Here is an 18,483-nt window from a genome sequence, read left to right as displayed (position 1 = left end):
AACCACACTAGAGGGATGCCCATTTTACTTTTACTCTTGCATTGGGCGTGAGTGCCTCTTTCGTGTGTCTTCGGCGACGTTAAGAAAATAGAATAGAATACCGGAAATTACACTCGGTGTTGCTACTTTATAAACAAACTACAATGTTGGGATCATCCGGCGTGTACAAGACAATGAATACAGTATATGGGAGGGTCCAGATCTATAGGCAGAGGCAAATTTCTAATGGGAGCGGCTAATTACGTTGTTTAATTACAAGGAGGCTGGGGTTATGTTTCATACTGGCATGACTTCGGGAGAAATGCGGGCAAAGGTTGTATTTTTAAAGCTGGGATTTATCGGTTCGAAATCCAGCGACATTAACCAATTTATAACCAACGGTATTAGCAAGCAAACCAGCAGTGGGTTGATCTGTTTTCAAAGTCTGAGAAGCAAGATAATAATGAACTGCTTTGAAATATATAAAAAGCCTTGGAGGCAAAGCAACGTACTGTGGGTATCAACAGACAGACTTTAAAATACAAAGCATCGGCATAAATAATCATAACACTGTATTAATATAATTATATTTATTTCATATCCATCTATAAAAAGATTACATAAATTAAGATTTCTATTTCTATATGTAAGGATACGATCATCTAACACTCACTACCCTGTTATTCTTTTCTCAGCGTTACACACAAAGTAAATGTTTACATTCACAGGGTCCAGTTATTAAGTGGAGACATCTGGAGAAAATGATTTACATCCAAGTGCAACACAAAAACAATAACAAAAATTGTGTTTTTCACTTAGTGCAGACTCTATCCCTCTCACTGGAAATAAGTACAACTGCACTGTTTTATTACTGAAGTCATCTGTTACCAGGAAAGCACTTTTACAGAAATGGTAGCAATAATATACCAATACCTAAAAGTACATTTCACAGTGAATTCAGTAATCTCTTTGACCGACAGCTGACCCCATATTTTAGAATAATATAAACATAATACATTGCAGAAACATATCTACAATTACAAAGCTAAGGATCCAGTTAATTTCTACATATCAATGTCACTACTTCTTGCGCAACCACACAGAGTTTAGTTACGTCGCATGGTAATACCGGGCGACTGTCGGGAACACTGAAAAACAGCCTGTATTCTAAAATATCATGGTGGAGGAATGAAAGATTGTTTTCCACCAGTTAAAATGTTTATTTAACATTGATAAATGGGAGAAAATGGTAGCCACCAAAATCAAACGTTGTGGTTTCAACACCAAAGCTCTGTATCCCCGAAACATACAACACTTAGACTCTCTACTGTTAAATCACTATTGCATATAAATGCTTAAATACATTTACATATGATAAAATGTAGCGAACTATTCCTAACAAATCATCAATACCTACCAATGCAGTGCATTATGGAAGAAATACTATGCCAGATGTACGATGTGAAGCTTCCACGGCGGCTTTCATCAATAAAGTCTTCTCGGGCTATCAGCCGTGTTAGACGGTGATTAATCGCCGTCTAACACAGCTGATAGCCAGAGAAGACTTTATTAATACACCAGATGAGTTCAATGACAGGTGAAAGAGGAAGAGTGACGTAGGTATCAATGAAAGAATGGACACCATCCAATTTTATTAAATGATCATCACAGCAATTAATGTTTTATGTATCAACCACACATTCATCAACAAAGCACATTAATTCAGTCATTCCCTATCATAATAAACACTAGTCATTTCTTAATACAACTGGTGATGACAGTGAACCAAATTAAATCACTGCGACTTTGCAGAAGACGAAACAAATCTGTAAACACAAAGACTGTACATCCAGACAAGAAAGAAGGAATAATCAAATAGTAAAAGATCATAACAAATTACTTATGACGGTTTCAGTTAACAAATCGTCAACCTGCACCTCAAACAAAGAAATACAGTCAATCCTCGGTTCACGAAATTAATTCGTTCCTGAAGGTCTTTGGTAAATCGAAATGTTCGTAAACCGAAACTATTTTCCCCATAGGAATTAATGTAAAATGGATTAATCCGTTCCTGGACCCCAGATGATTGCTTATTTAAAATTTTACAACAGTACTTTGTGCACAAGTTCTTAACACAAAATCAATGGAAACCATTAAATCTATCACAAAAAAGATAAACACAACACTAAGCAGAAGGTGGTGAGGAAGTGAAATGTTATTGTTTGGAAGGGGATTCTTTTTCTTTTTTCTGTCTCTTGGCACCACTCGACTCTGCTAGCTTTGAAAACATCAGTATCACCACTCATACCAGGACATTTTTTTACCAGGTCATCATGCAATCGAGTTGCTTTTTCACAAATCATACCCTCAGAATCACTGTTGCCAGCTAACATATTGTCATTTATCCAAATTAGCAGCAATTTCTCTACTTCTTCAATCATCTGTGATCTTTGTTTAGTAATAACTGTCATTCCTCTTGCAACATCGGCTTTCTTGAATGTCTCTCTATTTTTAAGAATAGTACAGATCGTTGATTTTGCCATCCCAAACTGAGTAGCAAGATCAGAGATACAAACACCATTTTCATGTCTGACTATGATTTCTTTCATAACATCTATCATGATATTGGTATTTTTTCTTTTCACTTTGCTGCTATCATTGTCTTTCTTTGGCCCCATGCTGGATCATTCTTCTACGAATACTGCCGACGCTGATACTCCCAGCTTATCGCTCCACGATGTTGACGGCTTGCGTGTTCGTAACTCGAGACACAGTACGTCATCCGAGACACTTTGTGTTCGGAAAATTTGTTCGTAAACTGAATTGTTCGTGATCCGAGGCGTTCGTGAACCGGGGTTTGACTGTGTAAGACGTATGCAAAATTAAACAAAATAGTTTTAAACTACACCAATTTAAGGACATGACAGTTTCAAGCTTAATTCAAAGTACGAAAGAATGGATGACAAAAATGTTAATTAACTGATGCCACCCACTTCTGAACACTTACTTCTGTTACATGTAAAACACTCAATAACTGATCAGTACTCTTACTATTAACCCTTTACATCCCAAACTCGAGTTAACTCGGAAGGCCAACATGGCTTCCGCCGTCCCAACCCCGAGTTGACTCGGAATTAAAATGTTGCATTGTGTCCCACTCCCGAGTATATTCTGGCGACGTACTTTGATAGTTTACCACTAGATGGAATTAACAACGATCGTTCTACATGCATTAGACAATTCTATCGATTGCTGCGCTTGAGATGTCGATGTTTTTTTTGTGATCGTGATTTTTCTTGACAGCTGTCTGTCAAAATGGCTTCAAGTAGTAAACATAGCACGACTGAAGATGAGATTTTAGATGTTTTAGGTAATGATAACATTCCTTTTATGAAGACAGCTATTATGACTTTGCTATCAACAATATTGTCGAAAGCAGTGACGACACAGAACGAGAGGAAAAGGAAGAAGGCGACGACGAGGCTGCTCTGACATTCTTTTTTTAGAGTTAGAAAGAGAGAGAGAGAGAGAGAGAGAGAGAGAGAGAGTGGGGGAAGGTTACAGCCACAAAATGTAATTCCACGTACAATATGGGTGAATGACACAAATTTTGTGCTACAGAAGCATGATTTTTACCGATCCCAGTGAGTGATTAAAAACCTGGGTTGGGACATGCGCAAAGTGGGTTAAAACTCGGGAGTTAAAGGGTTAACAAGAGGTGTGATTTCATTTTCACCTAACAGACCTCACGCTGCTACAAACAGAATGGCTGAATACCAGGACGTGTGTTTAAAACTCAGATGATCAATTCCACTCTGACCTCCACACAGCAAAAGGTTTCTTGAGGGGAAAGAAGAGGATCAGATGTTACTTAAAATTTTTTTGTCATGTGTCTGAGAATGTTGACTTAGAAACATGCAATAATGCAATATTATTACTCAACAAAGAAGGAATTGTACAGATTTTTAAGCAATCTTAGTCTACAAAAGTAGAATGTGTGACATCCTCAAATTTTCAGTAATCCTGACTGATGGTTATACAAGGAGGTGGGCACTTAATTTTGGACTCACCCAACTGTCTTCACATCACTCCTTTCTATGATTCAGACTTTGGAAATGTTGAACAAAGAATTAAAATAATCACACTAACAAGTTTACACACCATCAATTTTAGCTGAAGATCAATGAGTAAGTGTTTATGACTTGTATCTATGTACCCATAATTAGTGGGACAATATAGTGTCACTTTCATACACTTACATCTCTTTATGAATTTTTCCATTTTTTCTAACACTACAAGCATGGCCAAATGCCCCTCTGTAGATCCATGCTCATCGACTAGCCAATCAGCCACAAAATGATGCATACAATGTTCATCAACAACTGGCAAAATTTAGCCAAACTACTACAAATCAGTGTCATACCAAGCTGCCACCTGATTGTTGTCTTGTGGGGGCTGAGGCAGCTCATCAAGGTGGTCAAAGTTGAGGTCGGAAGAATCTGGTCCGCCAACATCCATGGCATCCATGGGCCCATATGTTGAGCCTCCCCCACCTCCAGCTCCATGATGAGAGCCAATCTCCAAACACTGCATGGAATCTATTGGTATCTGGTCATAACCTAAAGGAATGGCGATTCCAACAGAAAAAAAAAGCCATCAGCTACAAAGGCAAGCTAACACACAAGGACATTCGAAGAGAGAGAGTTTTCAGTTGTATACATTTTCTTATATACTTAGAGCACAGGAATGATTTTAGGGTTAAATAGCACAGCAGACTTGAGAGAATGTTTTTTTCAATTGTCAACGAAAAACAAGTTCAACACGTAAACCATCAACTTCCAAGATAATTTGTAGTTGATGAAAACGAGCAACTACTGGTACTGCAGTGATTTTGATGACAACAGATAAAATGTTGTCTTTCATTCGCCACTTGCATGTAAGTTATTTCTGTACATATTTCCTCAAACTGAACATCCATACCTTAGAGAACTGGTAGGACTTTCTTGAAGGACCTTCCATTAACATTCACAAAACTAAACAACAAAAATTAAATTTTAACACCTTTGTCATTATCACTGAGGTTTTGAAGCATCAGAATCCTATACACACATATTTCAAGATCCTGATTTTTTTTGTGTGTCCAGTACACACCATTCAGCATGGTATGCATTGGTGGTTAGCAGGATTCACGACCCATCAGTACATGGGTTCGATCGGGACCGCAACATTTAACGCTCCTGCTGTGACCCCCTTTTTGTGGGATGATGATGAAAGTGGAGTAATTGTTGGAATGCCACGGAGAAACCCCGGAGGAAAACACAAGTTGTAAATCTGAGCACTGCCGGGAATCAAACCCGGGACCCCAGTGTTCTAACACAGCTAGACCACCGTGGCCGTCAAGATCCTGTTAGTCCATAATCATGATATAGTCAATTGTTATGATACACATTTACAGATTTGGAAGGACTTTACATAATTGCTTTATTTACACATGCAATTCTGTCAACTAATCTCACTGTTCTCTTTCTACTAACAATGCCCTTCATTTTGATGGTCACAGCACACACGCTTGTAAAATTCTGGACCAGTCCGTTCATTGCCGACCTGCTTGGGTCATCCCTGAAACTGAATTTCCTGCAAAACTCTTGCCATTGAACCACACTACCAGCAGAATAAAATGTTTTCACTATAAACACTCATTACAGGGCACATGCAATGTTTTCAACAATTCAAGAAGTTAACACTAGTGGCGACTACTCACGACTTATACCTGCAATGAGCAATTCATTTAATATACACAATTTAAACTAATGCTTCTTTCCTGAGTGACCAAACATATACACATTTTAACTTAAAAAAATAAAGTAGATTTTCTATAACTCATTACATTATAATTTTTACAAACATAAATGTATTAAAAATTAATGATTAAAAACACAAAAGACATGCATATTATGTGAACCATGAATTTTACAACACAACACTTTTTGATTTAACATTTTAAAAGAAAACACAGAAGACATTCGTATTCAAGCAAGAAAAACAGGGACAGTGATAAATGTTTCAGTACAGTGAAAAATATTGACCACACATGTGAATTTTAAGGTGGTTTCATGGCACAAAGAAGTACTCAACACCTCTGTGTTAAATATTAGTTCTATCTGAATGTTACAGGAGTTTCATATAGTTATAAAAGAAGGTCTCTTAATCCGAGGATGGACAATAAATTATAAACATGCAGATAATAGTCAGGAAGATGAACCAAATGAAGTTGGCAAGCCAGGAAATTTAAAATAGACCTCATACGAGATTTCAAGTTTCTACAATGGTAAAGTTGTGGATTGAGAGCTTCTGGATTTTGATGAAATATGACCTTGAAAGTAGTTGCCAATCTCTCATTAGTACGTATAACCTCCATCTCGAGGATAGAAATTCCAATCCAAAAGACTATAATCTACATGGAACATCATCAGATGTTCAGACAAATGTCTACACTTTTCCTTAATATATGTACATTTTGTTCATTCATGACTAAACTGGGTTCTGAAAGTGAAAAATTTGGTCTACATGTTTCTGAAAATGTTGTGTTGTTACAGAAATTACGTTTATTTTAAAAGTACGGTGCCTGCTATCATATTTTTTTAAACACAGTTTTGGAAAATGGATGTTCCATCATCAAGTGGCAGGGAAAGAATGTTCCTCTTCAGATGTACTCCCTGGACAGAACCTGGTAATGAATCGTCAGGTTTCAGAAAACAAAATATCTTGACTAGCTGAGTGAGTATTAATGTCTCAAGAAGGACCGCTATGATCCACTGAGTTAGCTGACAGTGAAGTATTATTTTGATCAGAAGTACTTTTTTTCAGTTCTACTATAGTCAGTCACAAAAGTAGATTCTAAAATGAAGAACATAAATAATTCTGGTAATATTTTGGCAGAATTCTGACATTCTCTTTTCCACACAGTACAACACAATGTTAATCATGGGCAAGTTCTGCTGACATGAAAGAAATATTCAACTTTCAGCCTTGCACTAGCTGTATACTCATGCCTCTTCTACGCCTATGTTAAGAAAACACGCTGTTAGATCCTGCACCAAAGGTTGTTACTGATTACTGGACGATAGATGCTGAAGGATTGTCAATTGGTCAACTGCCTTCACCTGAACATACCTTGCTGGTGGTAGGGCCTGCCGCCATGACTGCTATGTACACTAGGTGGTCCCTGTCCATACATACCATCAGGGCCAAGCATATCCTGCAATGGGGTATCAATGCAAAAAAAAACAAAAAACAACCACACCAAATACAATGTGCAACAGACACACAAGACATGCTCAAAAATCATAAAACAAAAAGATAAATTAATTATAATTCCTCCAAATCTGCAACATGGACGAGGACTGACACTATAGATGCAGCTGAGACAAAAATTATACAAATCTTACAGCTACTGTGATAAAATGCATGGTGAACAGATGAATTAACAAGTGCATGGCAGTAATCTAAGTGTCTAAGAGGATAAAAAAATTATCACTTCCACCAATGCCAAAATATAAAAGTAACATAACCCCCCCCCCCCCCCCCCCAAACAGCATTTCTAATTCACGAAGAAAATATATGGTATAATCATGCTTCACTTAACTAAAGGCATTCAATGTTTATAATTCATAGGAACACAATAAGGAAATACCTGAATGTGAATTTTGCTACTGCTACATACAACTCATGCAAATTCCAAAGATGGCATAAGGAAGACTGATAAAATGGAGATTTTAATACTGTAAATACTAAAGGTCTGATTAACTACTATCAAAACTGAATTCCTGTCAGATAAATCACGCTGTACCAAGATAAGAGTTGTGAATGTACCCTGACATGTCAATGAAATTCATTCCACTGCCTCCGATCATTTCTGCCATGTGCGTAGCAATGAATTTTGCAAAAAGACAGGACAGATGGTGAATGAAACCTATTCAACTAATGAAAATGGCATATAGAAATGCCAAGTATCTAAGATTTTAAGTTTTTACAGCAGTGAGTCTGAAGACTGCAGTCTTCTGGGTAGTTGGGACATGTAGTCTGCTTCCAGCAATAGCATCAATAGTGAAAAAAGTGTGTACGTGCAGCAGAAGCCCCCTCGGAATGGTATGCACCTATCATCCTTGTAAGTACAGTGTGTCAGTTTTCATACATTGTCTGATCCTTCAAATTTGAGCACTGAGCTGGCCACACAACACAGAAAGCAACCATATGATGAACAGAATGTGAACAAATACGGCACTAAGACAAAACACAATCCTACGTATTCTTACCTAACAGGACATGAACAAATGCGGCGGCAAAGCAAAGCAATCCTACACGATTCAATGAAAATCTTCAAATTTTAAACACAAACTGGACATAAGTATGTAATAACATGATGGTATTACCAACTCCAGGGAGGCCAAGTTTAGGATCAACAAAAAATAACAACAGAAACATACCTGCAAATCTGGACCCATCCCAAGATCACCTCCATTCCAAAGATTCTGGTCTTCACGGAAGAGGGAATTGGTTAATTCCATGGATAACCTCTTCTTGTAGTCCTGCGGTTTATCTTCAGACATTCGGAATAAAACAGCTGCTGCATATGTTGCTAATAAAGAATTTGCAGAAAATATCAATTTAGCACACTCATATTTCATTAATATTCCAATGCATATTATTTTTCCAATTTAAATTTTCTTCCTGCTTGAGTCTTACTCTTGACACATTTTAATATCATACTTCTCATCTCCTCAGTCTTAGAAGTGTTATAAAAATTAATGTCCAAATGGTAGACTCTGATGTTGAATTTGCATGGTCTAGTTCGGACTACATCAATTAGAGGACATCTGAGGTCTAATACAATGAGAAAAATACTACTTACCAACACCTTCATTATGTGAATGCAGCAACTCTGTCAATGGAGCTGTGGCTCCTTCCTGCTCTATCATCTCGGCACCTTCCTTGTCAGCGGCCAACTCACACAGTACTCCTGCAGCCACTCGCTGGATATTTTCTATCTCATTAAACAACAACTGAAATCAAATGCAATACTTTCTGAATACAAGTTGGAAATAAATATGTCAAGTTATTCAGCTCACATAACTCTTTATCTAAAAATTTTAACATTACCTGTACAGTCTGTAACACTATAGGTTACTACTCTAAGCCAGTTCTACATATGGGAGCCTCTCTAAACCAAAATAAGTGACAATTAAGGCCAAACACAATATGTAATATTCTTATGATCATCTTTATTATCATAACCTTAAAAACGATTTCATTCAGACTAACCTGCACAAATATTGGGATAACCAAGAGTCCTCTTATGATAGTCCGATTGTTTGATTCCCTGGCCAGGATATGCAGAGCCCCAACAGTTCCTTCTACTATCTCCTCCATCCTCACTCCATCAGCATATGCCCCAGGTTGCTGGCTTCCAGTGCTAGCAACTGAGGATCTCTAGAATCCCATTACATTCAGGATCTATGTAAGTCCTGGAATTTGCAACTAAGTATATGCTGTCAAAAAGAATAATATTCTACACAAGCTGTCCAAGATAATTAAATGCCATCGGAACTCAGAATATTCGATCCACATTTTGGACCTATAAAATGTTTTTAGTGCATTACTTTACTAAACCAGACAGAGTTCAATTAAGCCTATATTACGTTTAACTGGGCATGAAATGAAACAGTAAAAAACTTATATCAAATAAAAACATAGTAGAGGATTAAAAATAAACTGTAGCTGTATACGCACATAGAAAGAACGGAAGAAGAATAAAATGCAGCATAGATCAAAATGTGTATATTCACTGAGTATCATACTGATACAAAAAATATTCTAAAAGCTGTGACAGTTTCATTTTAATTACTGGTACTGCCACACTTACATGCAATTTATCTTGTTCAATGTTTTTGGAGCTGTGCTTAAGATATGCTTCATAACAATGCAACACGTCAAATACAATGTCCGTGCTACTACAGAAATGAAGAAAATGATGCCTGAAGCACAGATATTCTTTAGAAACATTCATTTTAATTAGCGAACTTATGTAACAACAAATAAGGGACAGTCACCACGGTCTGAGACATAACGGAGACACAAAAGTAAGCGAATTATTGTCAATTTTGTTTAATGTTATAATGAATAAAACCTGCATGTGAAAGAACTTGATACAAGAATAAATGGTTTGGAAAGAGTAGAAATGAAATATGGACTAGAAATACAACTAGAGAAGATAGTATTGTTAAAACTTTTCAGAAATGGAAGAAAAAACAAATCAGTAAAAACAGTTATGAAGGGAAGTACATGTAACTTCAATGGGGAAAAATGAAGCATACTATAAATTTCATGGAGAAACCATGTTAATAAGTTCCAATTGGAAGATCATGAGTCACAGCTTATGTGCAGTCCAGCTTGCCATATGCCACACTAATGTACTGCTGAACTGTTAACCTCACAGGTGAAGTTCAGCCAGCAGCCCCACAGTACAGCATTTAAAACATGTATTGCCAAATGACAAATATTAAGATAGACCTTATGAAAATACATTGCGAGGATAGTGTTGAATCAACAAAGGGTTGGTTAAATGGAAGAAACATGGACTGATCCACACGCACATAGTATGAGAATGGTGAACCAACAAAATAGGAAAATTCAAAGAAGAATGACTATAAATGTTTACATACCTTTTGTGTATCGTGGAAAGCTCTTGTCAGAAGACGAACAAGGTGATGGATGGCTCCATGTTCACGCAAAGGGGCATGATTTGCTGGGCAAAGAGCCAGATTTCGGATCAAGCCTATTACTGCTTTCACAAGTGGCCATCGAGATGGAGCCTGTAGCAATTTTACAATCACTTGCATGCCATAATTTAGACGCACGCCATTCTGAGCCATCTCTGATTCGACGTGTCGGGATGTCAAATGGCGCAGGGCACACACAGCAGGTTCTGTTATCTCCTCACGATCGCCAGCATTGCAGATGGTACGCACCAGAGCATCCACACCACCCACTTGGCATACTGTCACTTTATTGCGTTGGTTGTTGCATGTCAGGTTCGACAAGATGCCAGCAGCACATGTCACTACATTCACATCAGTGGATACCAGAAGCTGGACCAAACTTTGTAGCAGACCTTCAAGACCATCCTATAAACCATTTAACATTCAATAACACTATTACAAAATAAATAAAATAATAATATATAAAAATCATAGAGTTCTGTCAGGATCTCACTTCCCTATCAGAGATTAAAAACCAGTATCTTCCAGATAAGTCACGTACCACTACTGCAACCTAGCCAGCACAGAATATATACAGATCACATTCAGCGTTTTGATATTGTGCACGTAAAAAGTACCCCAACACTGTGCTCTAGATTTATTTAGTGACTAAAATATAATGATTATATTTTAACTGTGTACTGCAGTACCCCCGGCAAGTCTAACTGACATTTTGGAGCCATCCTGATGAAGCAGTAGGTTATGGAGTGTAGTAATTGCGTAGAACAACACAGATTCCACAGGAGAGCTGGAATATAAAATTCTTCTTCTCGAACCACTTAGATTTTAGGCTTTTAAAGCCTGTTCCATCAACACTCATACATATCAATGTTTCAAAACATGTTTATAGAATAGGCTCTCCTACCCTCTAAAGGGCCAACCTCACCTTCACCCACTTCACAGTTGCTCAAATGAGACCCTGGAGATGAAGTCATGGTAGTACATATCCATTCTGAGGAAATGCCTCTTCCAACTTTTAGGGTAACCATACATGCTATGACTCACTGCAAGGCCTGCCTTCCAAGATTAAAGTCGGAAGATAAGCCTCAAACCTCTGACAGCCCACACACATACAAACTTTGTCACAGTTTTGTCCTCAGTCTTTTATTCTTCAGTTGATGCTACAATACGTTCAGCGACGACTATGTAATTTTAATCGGTCTTGCTGTTAATTTAATGTCGAAAAAGAGAAGAAAACTAAAATGTTCTAAGTGGGTCAAATGTTGGCTAGACAGACCAAAATATTCTCACATAAATTTGTTGAATGAAATTCGGTAAGAATCCACAGACTAGCATATCGACCTGCGAATGGATGAGGACACATACGTGGAGCTTTTAAACTTTGTTTCTCCAGTTATCGGGAAGGAAGATACCGTAAAGAGAACAATTTCTCCGCACGGACGGCTGTGCACTACCCTGAAATTTCTCGCCACTGGAAGGAACTATGAGGATTTAAAGTTCTCGGTGGCAATTTCAGCACAATCACTAGAGAAAGTTATTCAAGAAACACTCACAACCATTTAGAAAATTTTTCAAAAAGAATAGTGCAAGGCAAGTTATAAACATTTATTCAGATATCTGCAATTATATTAGAAAAAAATTATTACTGAATATTTGCTGTGCAAGGCAGTGTTACATGTGGGTGCTGGAAGGTATTCATTCATTCAGTGTAAAACACTGAAAGTAAGTTCCTGTCAAGGTTGTCCAGGTTTGCTCTTGTGACGAATCTACTGATGGCTGTGAGTATGGCATTCTGTGTTGCAAATATATATTTCCTCCTGTTCAGTCACTCTTCTTGATCTTTTGTTCAGAGTTCCACATTTGGCTTCAAAAATTGTCATTAATTACTTTCTGGCAGAAGGTAGCCATCATAGGTGGTAAATTACCAAGTTCTTTAGCAATATGCACACTGACACAAACGGCTGTGCCGAATGATTGAGATGACCAAATGATACAAGCCTTGTCTCTACCCCCGTCTCTGCCCACAAACGTTACGACTTTTAAACATCCATGTAAACCTCCAGGTAATCAATCAAGTGACTGCAGACTTATCAGAGGCTCGATTTTTGGCCAAACCTTCTGGCAAAATTCACCACACACGCAAGCCTTCTGGTAACTCATAGTTATGTATGGCCACCCTTACATTAAGACAAGATTTAGTTACACTATAAGTTTCACGAATATCAAACAAAAAACTGCTAACTACAGAAACAGAATTTCAGCAATAATGTTCATCTCACCACTTTTGTTCCAGCATCTGAGAGGTTCCTCAGAGTCCACAGACAATTCTGAACTAAACGTTGACTTGGATGACCAAGGTGCATGGCCAGCGCCTGCATTCCTCCAGCTTCCACAATAGCTGGCTTGTTGCTTGAGCAGACGGACAGAACTGAAGCCAAATTATATTAAAAGCATTACAATGTGACAAAGTCACAAACATACGTTTAACCAAGGCTAAACAAATCACGCTAGTGAAATTATAAGTACATGTTAAATCTGTTTGATGGTTAAACTCAAATGTTCAATATCAACACACATAAAATAACAAAAGGAATTCTATGCATCTTATTGTTTGTACTGGTTTCATGGGGTCAGGGGAATTTATATCATAAATGTAAACATGGCAGAAATGTACTTTTCAGGAAATCATCAGGGAAACACTCAAAATGTTATTTGGCGTAAAGTCAAAATATTAAAGGAAATAGGATAGCCCCAAATTGCATGATAATCCTATGATAAAAAATATGGTGTTATAAATAGTGTGAGTGTACCTTTCAATACACGTGATGTGGTCCAGAGCAACTTCTCATAGTCATAAGAACGCATGATGCGAACAAGCTCTACTGGACCCTGTGAAGCAAGAATTATCAGTTTGCTCTCTTGGTTTCCATAGGCTAAGATCTGCAGGCAGTCTGTCACAATGGCCAGAAACTTGACATTATTGCGTTGCAGGAGAGCCACCATTTTCTGCAAACCCCCGGCAAGTCTAACTGACATTTTGGAGCCATCCTGATGAAGCAGTAGGTTATGGAGTGTAGTAATTGCGTAGAACAACACAGATTCCACAGGAGAGCTGGAATATAAATCAAAACCAAATTCAAATTCATACCTTCACAACTATTTTGTTTAAACTGAGACAGTAAACCATCAATGCCTCCAAAGAAAATAAACCTCGTAACAGATTCCTCTGGTAATGGAAGACACTTACAAACATACTGAATAAACAATTATGTATGTATAGCAAACAAGGAATAACCCTCCACCTGGTGAGGGGATGGGTATAGGGCTAAAAACCCAAAACCTTATAAGTTGCAAAACTTTTATTGATATGGAATCTGCTTACAGGTGCTGGAACGGTGTAGAAGTTGGGATTTTGCCGCCATTTTAGACGAAAATACTACTTCTATCAGCCCTGAAGAGAGGGGCAATATGACCATATGAAATGATGACAACAAGCCCACATTTCCACCGGGCCAGTACCAAAAAGCAGGGTCAAAATCTATTGGTGACAAAGACTAATTTATAAGATTTTAAATAAAAGGCAGTCAATTTTCTGCTTATTAAAAATTAAATCCGTGGCGTAACAGCTCCAGAGAGCCAAAGCTGACTAGCTTGATGGCTGGCCTCACGTTCACATGCCTAAGCAGAGGTGAACGATCATCCAACCAGATATAGGGTGACGTGTGGTCAGCACGACGAACCCCCAGCCATTGATAGTTTTCCTGACCGGATTACGCTACTCATTGTAGCTCCTCAATTTCCTCATGATACTGGGTTGGCACTGGTCTCATACACTGGTTGAAAGCGCATGAGAAAATTTCTCCCCAGAGACTTGAACCAGCGCGCATTCCGTATTGCCGGTCCGAAGCATGATGCCTCAGACCACGCGGCTATGGAGCGGGACATTTCCTGCTTATAATAATCAAAATTCAACTAACCTGAGCAGTTTCACCAATGCTATAATACCACCACTCGTGAATATAGCAAGCAACCCCTGTCTATGATGCGACAAATTATGAAGAGTTCCAACAGCTGCTTTTGTAGACTCCAGGTCATTACTGCTGGAGATTGCTCGAACCAAAGCATCAACCATCTGAGAACTATTCATTATGGCGTGCCTGGAGGCTTCTTTCTTCGACAGTTGGTGCACCATCATGGCAGCTTGAGACACAACAACTTGATCCTCATCATTCAAAAGTTTTATGAGTTCGGGTATAGCTCGAGTGGCTAAATCAGCATCATCCTGAAAGAAAAGTTTTAAACACTATTTGAAGAGTACTTCTTGAAGGAATGAAAACATATTCCCTACATCACAGTTAACCAAACCAAAGTTTCTAATATATATTTAAGTTAATACTGCACTGAAGACATTACCAGATGATACGGCTTGTATCCATCCAACAAGTAGAACAAGACACAGCAGATACATGATTATCCATCATAATGGAGGAAAGGGGAACACCAAATTATCAGAAAACAGACAATCTGAAGTTACTTTATTCAGAATTTATAAACAACTTGTAACGATGACTAATCATGATAGTGATATGATCATAATTTTAGTGATTACAAGTACAGTATCACCACAGTTAAACGTTACGGGGCTTAGCCCCCCAAAATGAACCAGTTATATACCTGGTAATTGATGAGATTCACAACAGCATGTTTCAGCATCTGGCTTGGTTCAGCCAATCTCTGAACAGCAGTGGGCTGAGCAGAATCAAATTGAGTTGATGGTATTTCAATTCCTTCTTCCAGTGTTTCAGGAAACATAGCAGCCCGGACACGCTGTGAGCGTGTCTGACTCAGCTGTTGGTTCATCTCTGATTACAAAACCACATCTATGTTACTAATTATATTGAACAAAAATGTAAGTGTACACATTGTATTTGCAGTTACTGGAATTGATATAAAGATTTCCCACATAAATGTTCTGATCAGTCACTGAAAATGGTCTTTATTAATTATAGTTACTAATCCAAAAACAAACAATTGTGACAGACATACAATAACAAATGTCATTACCAAAAGTATCATCCTCATCTCCTTTAAATTTAAATTAAATGTAAACACTTTTTATACATGGTAAAGCTAGCATGGGGCACTTTTATTTTATGTGCTAATATGACAATTTAGTTTCAAACAATTGTTAAGCCTTAGTTTAGTCAATAAAGTAAATGGATAATGTTAAGAGTTTAACTTGGTAAGTACCTGTCCACTCTCCTATCTAAATGGCATGCGACACTTAGCACAAGTGGTTTACGACTTAACCACACTTGCAGGATGTCGCTCTCATAATTTGAAGTTAATGTCTTTAAGAAGTATGAAATTCACTCATTTTCCAACTTTATATTATATCACTAAATTTTACCAACTAATACCTTAACTGCTTTCTATTCTCTTTATGAAGTAGTATTATTTGGTCCTTGAATGCTTACCAGCTGTTTAGCAAATATCTTATGTTGGTTCTCTAATTATGTTAGCCAGCATTTTGAATTGATAATACTTCTCTAGGTCAATGGTTATCACTATAATTAAAAATTTATGGTATACAGATGGGCTATTTGTTACACCATATTTTATTTTTTCTCTTGGGGGCTGGTTTATACTACTGTGTTGCAAGTACATATACATTAATAAATTGCACAACCATACAAATGATTTATGATAATTTCTGAATAACCTGTGTACAGAGGCCTCCATTTTTTATAAAAGATGAATTTCTTGAATAGTTTGTAACACTACAGTTGGGTTAAACTACAACATACAAGTATGTTACTCACCATCAACTTGATCTTGTGTGAAACCCTGTGTGAATCCTTGGTCAAGATCAAACATAAGCTGTTCTGATTCCATATCTTCCTCTTTGCCAGTGAGTGATGGGGCCTGTGTTGTGGCACCTGAATGGATTCCAGAATCTCCCAGGTAAGAATTCTGTTGCCACATAATAGTCTGCTCCTTGGCAGATCCCAATGGCAGGTCACCAGGGCTCTGGTATTTGCCATGAGACACTGAAACAACGAAACAATCAACATATTATCAATTACAGCATATTTGTGGTAAGTGTGACTTCCCATGAAGTCAATGATTAACTTTCAACTGAATGAGATGAAAATATAAGGAATAGGAAACAGGAGGCCAAGGCATATTGCAACATACTGTCTCAGCACTAACTTGCAAATAGAAAGCAATCCAGCAAAAATACTGAACTGAGTACCATACAAACACAGATAGAAATATTACCCTACACCAACTTGGCCTGTAGATGCATGATGTGATGTGTCAAGAACAATACAGCTGAATTTTGTTTCCCATCTGGCAAGATTAACAATCCTGTAACATAATACGGTTCTGAAGGAGTATTCATACTATCATGGGTATATTTCCTTTGGACACAGTCAACTGTCTGGCAGTTCCAATTCAATTTAGTTCATACCCTCATTACCTGTTTTCCCGAATCTATTTTATATTATCCTTTCATCACCTCAATTCATGGGGTGGACGCAACCCAGATAATCCAACATGTTATAAACCTTGATTTTTCTACCCTAAATTATGTATTATTATGCAATATACTTTGTTCCTACTTAATCCACTCCTTTTAGGTTCATTATTTTCTAAAGCACTTTGTTTTCAAATATGTGCAACTTATGTTACTTCCTCAGAGTAACATAACACACTTTACAACAATATACCAAAAATGGTGAAACATCTCTGTACCCAAACCCCATATTTTATACCAACATAGCCTGAGAAGATTTAAATTATAAAAATGGGGAAAAAATATTAGGATACTATTAACTATTATATTTAATCTCAATTCTACAACACTAAATCCACAAGCTACAATATATTGTAAAAAATGAAGCACTGGTCAACTTACTTGGCCTAGCTTGCTGTGGCTGCATTGTGTAACTCATTTTGTTGTGGGGCAGAACTGCAAACAACTGAAATTAACAGATAAGCTGAACAGTTAAAACGATTAATCATATCATATACTTGAAAGTAATAGTTTTCATACTATATTTCTTGTCTGTAAAATACACGCAAAACATGTTTTTTTTTATTTCTTTTATAAGAAAATTAGTATATTGAAAACGTTTTTAATAATCGATCGCAGTTCTGTCATTCATACTTCCACTGAAAATTATGCTAAACTTTGTTAACACAGAACTCCATGCTAGTAATAAAACATAAAAAGATCCATTACATTTCTTTTCCCATTTAAACAATCACACTACATTCGAAATCATATATTACAACATTTTTGACAGAACCGTGTATCAACATTATCACCACACCCCAACTTAACAAACGTTCCACGAACTTATTTCCACAAAGATTAAGAATAATAGACATTCACCTGTAGGTATTCCAAATACAGCTCAGTGTCTCAGAAATCCGCACACGGAAAACTACTTAATTTATTTACAAATGGTTGTATAAACAGACATCAGCAATTAACGTCCGATCATATCACCATTTCCGAAAATGGCGTTCGTCGGTTCCAAAGTCATATGAAGTAGAACCATGAACTTATAATACTTGCAACAGAATAAAAATAAGTTACTGGAAAAGCTTAAACCTTAGAACTTGAAATGAAACCAGTTTATAGGTATATAACTGCAAGTTATACAAAGTCAAACAAAGACACGAACATTATTATGTACCAATAACGCTAAATATC

At 37.3% G+C, this 18,483-nt stretch overlaps 1 protein-coding gene across 2 annotated transcripts; it reads right to left on the bottom strand.

Annotated features, from left to right (window-relative positions):
- Window positions 1-554: 554 nt before the first annotated feature.
- LOC110835407 (armadillo segment polarity protein) lies at window positions 555-18,419 on the bottom strand. 2 transcript variants are annotated; one of them, XM_022075578.2, is made up of 13 exons: window positions 18,160-18,419; window positions 17,680-17,743; window positions 16,580-16,807; window positions 15,432-15,619; window positions 14,735-15,039; window positions 13,568-13,869; window positions 13,037-13,185; window positions 10,701-11,162; window positions 9,301-9,468; window positions 8,891-9,041; window positions 8,466-8,617; window positions 7,153-7,237; window positions 555-4,598 (listed from the first exon to the last, which is right to left on the bottom strand). In XM_022075578.2, the coding sequence occupies exons 2-13, from the start codon at window positions 17,714-17,716 to the stop codon at window positions 4,384-4,386; spliced, it is 2,442 nt and encodes an 813-aa protein (XP_021931270.1). In that variant the 5' UTR covers window positions 17,717-17,743; window positions 18,160-18,419; the 3' UTR covers window positions 555-4,383. The 2 variants fall into 2 exon arrangements, with proteins under 2 accessions (XP_021931270.1, XP_087209048.1); XM_087352922.1 differs by lacking the exon at window positions 7,153-7,237 and having other exon boundaries at window positions 4,447-4,598.
- Window positions 18,420-18,483: the final 64 nt, after the last annotated feature.

This window comes from Zootermopsis nevadensis, unplaced genomic scaffold (genome assembly GCF_977971745.1).
Source record: "Zootermopsis nevadensis isolate Lab colony 2312 unplaced genomic scaffold, Znev_1.0 Znev_ptg000021l, whole genome shotgun sequence".
NCBI lineage: Eukaryota > Metazoa > Arthropoda > Insecta > Blattodea > Termopsidae > Zootermopsis > Zootermopsis nevadensis.
This window is presented reverse-complemented; position numbering and strand designations above follow the sequence as displayed.